General features: G+C 43.7%; 1 protein-coding gene across 1 annotated transcript; it reads left to right on the top strand.

The window, feature by feature from the left end:
• The first annotated feature begins 2,675 nt into the window (after nucleotides 1-2,675).
• On the top strand, nucleotides 2,676-4,442 carry LOC119270947 (xyloglucan galactosyltransferase KATAMARI1 homolog). Its single transcript, XM_037552944.1, has one exon. It carries the CDS (start codon nucleotides 2,683-2,685, stop codon nucleotides 4,312-4,314), a length of 1,632 nt encoding a protein of 543 aa, XP_037408841.1. The 5' UTR covers nucleotides 2,676-2,682; the 3' UTR covers nucleotides 4,315-4,442.
• Nucleotides 4,443-6,777: the final 2,335 nt, after the last annotated feature.

The following is a 6,777-nucleotide window of genomic DNA, read 5'->3' as shown; positions in this document are numbered from 1 at the left end:
GTGAGGCTGGATCCAACTCTATGAGTGAGATGTGATCCTACTCGGACTCGGACCTACGCCCACTGATCCTACTCAGAATGTCTCCATCCACTAAACGCACATCACTGAAAGACCGGAAATAAATACAGAAAAATGTGATCATCAATGTCAAGTCGGGACTTGAAACATTGATGGGTTAGGGATACAACTATCCTTGTAATGCTATTGATTTGGTATTGTGGATGTCCTTGGCCAAAGGTCATAAAGTTTGATTTGTGACAAAGTTAATATACATAATAAATATAGTAAATAAAGAGTATAGAAAATCACGTCGTTCAAACTAACTTAGCCCTGGGAGTATTTGACAACCTGTGGTTGAGTTGGTTAGGTGGATAGTGGTATCCCCAACCCACCAGGGTTCAAATCCTGGTGCCCGCAGTATTCTTGGATTTATTTCAGGATTTCCGGCGATGCGCTTTTAGTGGGAGGAGACGTTCCCGTCGACGACGAGGCGCCTACGGTGACTTCGTAAATCTCAAGATGATATGCCGGCTCAGTCTCTCGGAGGTGCTCATAGGGGTAGGGTGTGCGTGCGTGCGTTCATAGGGGTGAGTGTATGCGCGTGTATATGAGCGTTTGTGTCTGTACTGATGCTAAAAAAAAAGCTTGCAAACAAAAAAAACTACTAGCACTAATCACGAGACAAGGTACAATATGGCTAGAATTTCCAGTGCCCCACGGAAATGTGGAAGATAGTGTAAACAGACCGGGATCCAAAGCTGCTAGATGATTCCAAAGCTGCTCGACGGTTCCAAAGCTGATCCAAAGCTCGACGATGGCAGCTCGGCGCAGGTAAATTAGTATAATAATTAAACTTATAGGAGCGTTTATTTTTCAGGGAGGGGGTGGGGGGTTCATACATGAACTAATATTCAATAAAAACTTCGCGGAAATCATATTTTAAAGTTTTGAAAAAATATTAAAAAATACAGAATGTTCAGAGGGTGTTCTTTTATTGCCACGTAAAATTTCAAGTAGAAACACATTACGAGATGTGAGATATGAAAAAGACAAATTCAGCCCTGAATAGTGAACCACATCTTGCTATGTGTTTCAAATTAAAATTTTGCGTGGCAATAAAACATCATCCTCTTAACATCCTGTATTTTTTCAGATTTTTTTGAAACTTCAAAACATCTTTTTCTCATAGTTTCATCGGTTTTCATCAAGTATTGGTTTCCGTATGATATTCTCTTATTTTTCACATGCCTGCAAAATCTAGACCTCCACGTCTTAATCCAACAGCCTGAAACATATCATCTTCTTCAGCCTCCCCACGGGCTACTCACACCTAACCGCCTACCTCCACCCCCGCGGCCGGCGATTGTTGCCGCCCTGCTTCCCTCTCGACTTTCCTCCATTGCCATGCTGGCCGCCACCCCGCTCCATGATGAACAACTCCGACAACCCCATGTGCGCACGCACACACACCTCACCCTTCAGACTAGCCACAATGGAGAGTAACATACACATATCCCTAGACTATATTACTACCTTCATAATGGATAGTAATATAAATGTGGTAACATGCAAAGCTTTATTTATTAGGTTATAGACTCATATTGCATTGGGACATGTGATGTTACAGTAACTAGCTAAGTTACTGAAACTACCTCTCTCCTCATTAACTCATTGCCACATAAGCAAATTTGTTGAGTTGGACTCGATGTTACTGCTGAAGTTACTCCCATTGTGGCTAATCTCAAGATGATGGGGTTGTGGCTTCCCTCTAAGATGAATAATAAGACTATGACTTTCCTCTAAGGCTGGTTGTAATGGGGAGTGAAATAAAAAATGCATTGGAAAGGTGTAAGCCACCATCTCTCTTCTCTTTAATTACCCAACCTCCAATGAATAAGTGCATGTACAAATTAAGAAGACCATGTGTAGATTGTTATTGGTCTTGATTATCGTGTAATGAGGGAGAAATATTTTTTCTATTTAAAGTGCATTGGAAAGATAGAAATACACTCTTTTGTGAACAAATTTTGAAGCCAAATGTACACTCTTCACCGGACGGAGTGAGTATGATACTAGTGTATGAGACTTCATCCGTAATGCATGGTATTATATGTTGATATCATATAGGATTACATTTATTGTCATGCATGACACAAAATAGCACATCATTTAATATGATACGGTATCATGATATGATACTCGGACATCTTTTTCTTTATTTAATTCTATGACACCTCATTAAAATTACTTAGTTGACGTGCATGATACTACCTATGAAACTCCCACTACCACCAGCCTAAGATAGACAGTGGGGTTGGTTTTTCATTCAAGTGCGCTCGAAAAGATAGGAAGAACAAAAAGGTGGAATTTCAAGGTACCAGGAAATTAGCAAAACCGTTAACTTACTAGTACATGGCCTTGTAATACACGCACGCGGGATCCAAAGCTGCTCGAAGCACAAGACTTTGCCACCGTGCATATACATGCATGCATGCACATGCGTGTGTCTGCAGTACCATTAATGAGGTCAACTCGACGACGAATACGAGTAACCTCGATCGATGCTCTAATGGAAAAAGATTACAGTATTAATTAAACAAGGGTTTTGTACTAGCGCCCTGCCGTCTGCCCATACACAGTGAGTGACGCTGAGCTAACGTTGGAGCAGCTAGCCCTAGCCGAATGCCACACAGCACAAGCACGGCAGCAACGCCGATGAAGCCCTTCTCGCGTAGCCTCCAGTGGGACCTGGACGCCGCAGTCGACGACGATGACGGCAAGCAGCACTCCGCCGACGACGGCGATGGCAAGCAGAACACCGAGAGAGGCCTCCGGCGGCCGTCCCGGCTGTTCTACCTCGCGCTCCTCTACACCGTCTTCTGGGCGCTGGTATTCTACCACCACTTCTCTACCAGCGTGCAACAATCAGGCAGCGCGGCGGTGGCAGCGCCCACCGTGCTCCAGCTCAAGCCGTCGGCGTTCTTCTCGGCGTCTCGCTTCTTCCGCCGGGACCCCTGCGCCGGCCGGTACGTGTACATGTACGACCTGCCGCCGCGGTTCAACGCCGACCTCGTCAGCGGGTGCCGCCGGGTCTCGGCCTCCTCCGACGTGTGCAAGGACGTGTCCCACGACGGGTTCGGCCCACCCATCACGGGCGGCGGCGAGGGCGGGTCGCTGCCGGAGCAAGGCGCCTACGACACCGACCAGTTCATGCTGAGCATCATCTTCCACGCCCGGATGCGGCGGTACGAGTGCCTCACGGCCGACCCCGCCGCCGCCGCCGTGGTGTACATCCCGTTTTACGCCGGCCTCGACGCGGCGATGCACCTGGGAAACAACGACCTCGCGGTGCGGGACGCCCTGTCTCGGGACCTGTTGGACTGGCTGGCGCGGCGGCCAGAGTGGCGCGCCATGGGCGGGCGCGACCACTTGCTCGTCTCGGGGCGGGGAACATGGGACTTCCTCCGCAGCCCGGACTCAACCGGCTGGGGCAACACGCTCATGACCTACGACCTGGCCATCCGCAACGCCACGTTTCTCACCACCGAGGCCAGCACGCGGCACGGCAACGACTTCGCCGTGCCGTTCCCGTCGCACTTCCACCCCTCCTCCGACGCCGAGGTCACCGGCTGGCAGGACCGCATGCGCCGGCTGGACCGCGCGTTGCTCTGGTGCTTCGCCGGCTGGCCCCGTCCCCGTGGCAACGGCATGGGGCCCGAGCGCGCCGAGATCATCGAGCAGTGCGGCAAGTCGAGCCGCTGCTCTCTGCTCGGCAAGCTGAACCACTACGTGCCCGGCCACGCCATGCGGCTGCTGGAGAGCGCCCAGTTCTGCATGCAACCGCGCGGCGACGGGTACACGCGCAAGTCCACCTTCGACTCCATCCTCGCCGGCTGCATCCCGGTCTTCTTCCACCCCATCTCCGCCTACCTCCAGTACACCTGGCACCTGCCCAGGGACCACCGGAGCTACTCGGTGTTCATCCCGCACGGCGACGTGATCGAGCGGAACGCCAGCATCGAGGAGGTGCTGAGCAGGATACCGCCGGAGAAGGTGGCGCAGATGCGGGAGCGGGTCATCCAACTTATACCCACCGTGTTGTACCGGCACCCGGCGGCCCAGGGGGTTACTTTCAAAGACGCGTTCGACGTCGCCCTTGACCGTGTCGTCGACCGGGTGGCCAAGCGCCGGCGTGCGGCGGCCGAGGGACGGGAGTACGTGGACGGCGTGGACGGAGCTGATAGCTGGAAGTACGACTTGCTAGAAGATGGGCAGACCAAGGTAGGTCCGCATGAGTTCGATCAATATCTGTAACCGCAGATTAATTTACTTGGGTAACTCGTTCTTTTTTTGAACTGGTTTACTTGGGCAGTTTTGTTTAGATAGATTTACTTTCTTTTTAGTCTGAGATGGAAAACAAGAAAATATTTTGGTCGATTCAATCCTAGCCATACGATGCAAATTCAACAAATGTCGTCCTTTTACTGTTTATCTTCAACCTCCGGCACCTCCTCTTTTTCCTTCCATAGAGTGGGTGGAAATTGCTAATGTGTTTGGGCATAATAAAGAGGAAGCAAGAATTGCAAGTTCCTGGAGAGTCTTGGGGAACTTATTGTTCATGATCCTGAGACTTTTAGGACAAAAGTTGAAATCCTAGTTGAGTCGCATAATATCTATGCTGATGAGGAACTTCATTGGTTTGAATGACTAGTGAGAGATGGTTGCTCCAAGGGGATAATAATACTGCTTACTTTCATGAAGTAGCTAGTACTAGCAAAAGAAAAATGATCAATCACTTTCTTGAATGTAGTGATGGTGCGATTGAGGGTACTGATGATTTGATTAATCATGCAACTGCTTATTATGAGACCCTTTTTGGGTCTACTCCTGGTAATCTCTTTCCTAGATCTCCTGGCTTGTGGGGTGACAATAAGAAAATTAGTGAAGATGACAATGCTGCTCTAACTAGACCTTTTACTATTAAGGAAATTATAAATGCCTTTTTGGTATGGACTCTAATAGGGCCCCTGGACCTGACAATTTCCCATTGAGTTTTATCAACACTGCTGGGAAGTAGTTAAGGACGGCTGGACCCAAGAATTGTGCTTTGTTATAATATGCAAGAATAAACATACAACAGTGAATTTTTTGCAAAAAAAGGAAGTTTTCTGCAAAGAAGAAGATTTCCTAAGAAGCAACTGATTAGTGGTGTTGGTATTAATCTTTAAGAAAAAATCAGATGAAATAAAAACTAAAACAAAATCAATATAATTAATTTTTCCAAGGAAGAATGAATTTGTGGCATCGGTATTACCTTTTTAGAAGAAAGAAAAGGGAAAAATAAGCAAATCATTACAAAACATGCATACAATTTGCAGACAAATTGCTTTTCTATAATATGCAAGAATAAGCATATAATAGTTAAATTTTGCCAAAAACGTTTCTTAAGAAGGAATGAATTACTCGTAATACTAGCTATTGCTTTCAAGAAGAAAGAAAATGGGATAAAAACTTAAACAAAATTGAAATAATGAAGTTTTATAAGAAAAAACAAATAATGGATTACTGAAAACAATTTACATATAAATTGAGCATTTTTATAATATACAAGAATAATAATATAATAATGGCAGTTTCATAAAAAAGGAAAGTTTCATAAAAAGAAATGATTTTTTGCACTGGTATTACCATTAAAGAAGAAAATAAATAAAATAAAACTAAAATGATATTTATAAAAAGAATGAATTAGTGGCTTTGGTATTTCCCTTTAAGAAAATATGAAAGAAAAATCAAAATCAAATTAATGAGATTTTCTAAAGAAAAAAGCATGAACTAGTGACATTAGTACTACCTTTGCATTGGTATTACCATTAAAGAAGAAAGGAAATAAAATAAAACTAAAAAATGGAGGTTTATAAAAGGAATGAATTAGTGGCTTTGGTATTTCCATTTAAGAAAAAATGAAAGAAAAATAATGAAAATAATGAGATTTTCTAAAGAAGAAAGCATGAGCTAGTGACATCGGTATTACCCTTAGGAAAAAATAAAAATAAAAATAATGAGATTTTCTAAAGAAGAATGAATTAGTGGCATCGGTATTTCCCTTCAAGAAAAATAATCAAAATAATTAGGATTTTATGGAAGAATGGATTCTTGGCATCGGTATTACCCTTTAAGGACTAGAGAAATAATAAAATTTAACATAAACAATGAAAAAATTTGACAATATACAAAAAATATGCTTTTCAAAAATATGCAAAAATAAACATATAATAGTGAAATTATCCAAAAATCAGATCCTAAGAAAAAATCAATTAGTGGCTTCGGTTTTACCATTGTTGAGGATATCGCTAACTGGTAGCTGCTTAGTTGGCTGGTGACTAGGGGATTAATAGGCTGGTTGACAAGTTAATCGGTCATTTAGTGAATTAATCAACCAATTTATCTGTTTATCGGCAACTCGGTGACCCTACGAGTAAGGATTAATTGGCAAGTTATCTGGTTAATCGCATGAATTCTTGAACAGGGGGTTATACCCTTGGAAAAAGAAAGAAAATGAAATGATAAATAAAATATTAAAATAAGGAACAATGAACTAGTGGCAGTAGTTCTAGAAATATAGCAAATTTTTCTAAAAAAAACTTTCACACAACTTTGCTCTAAAATTGCTTTTTTTGTACATCAATACATGCAAACAATAATCATATAGTAGTGTAATTTTTGCACATATTGCATGATATTTGTGTGTATACATTTACACTCATCTAATGTTTATGT

This window comes from Triticum dicoccoides, chromosome 3A, assembly GCF_002162155.2.
Source record: "Triticum dicoccoides isolate Atlit2015 ecotype Zavitan chromosome 3A, WEW_v2.0, whole genome shotgun sequence".
NCBI lineage: Eukaryota > Viridiplantae > Streptophyta > Magnoliopsida > Poales > Poaceae > Triticum > Triticum dicoccoides.
Note: the sequence above shows the minus strand (reverse complement) of the source record. Positions and strands in the feature narration are given on the sequence as shown.

Excerpts from the sequence above, each read along its gene's own strand:
- LOC119270947 (XM_037552944.1), top strand. The coding sequence starts at position 2,683 with ATGCCACACAGCACAAGCACGGCAGCAACGCCGATGAAGCCCTTCTCG.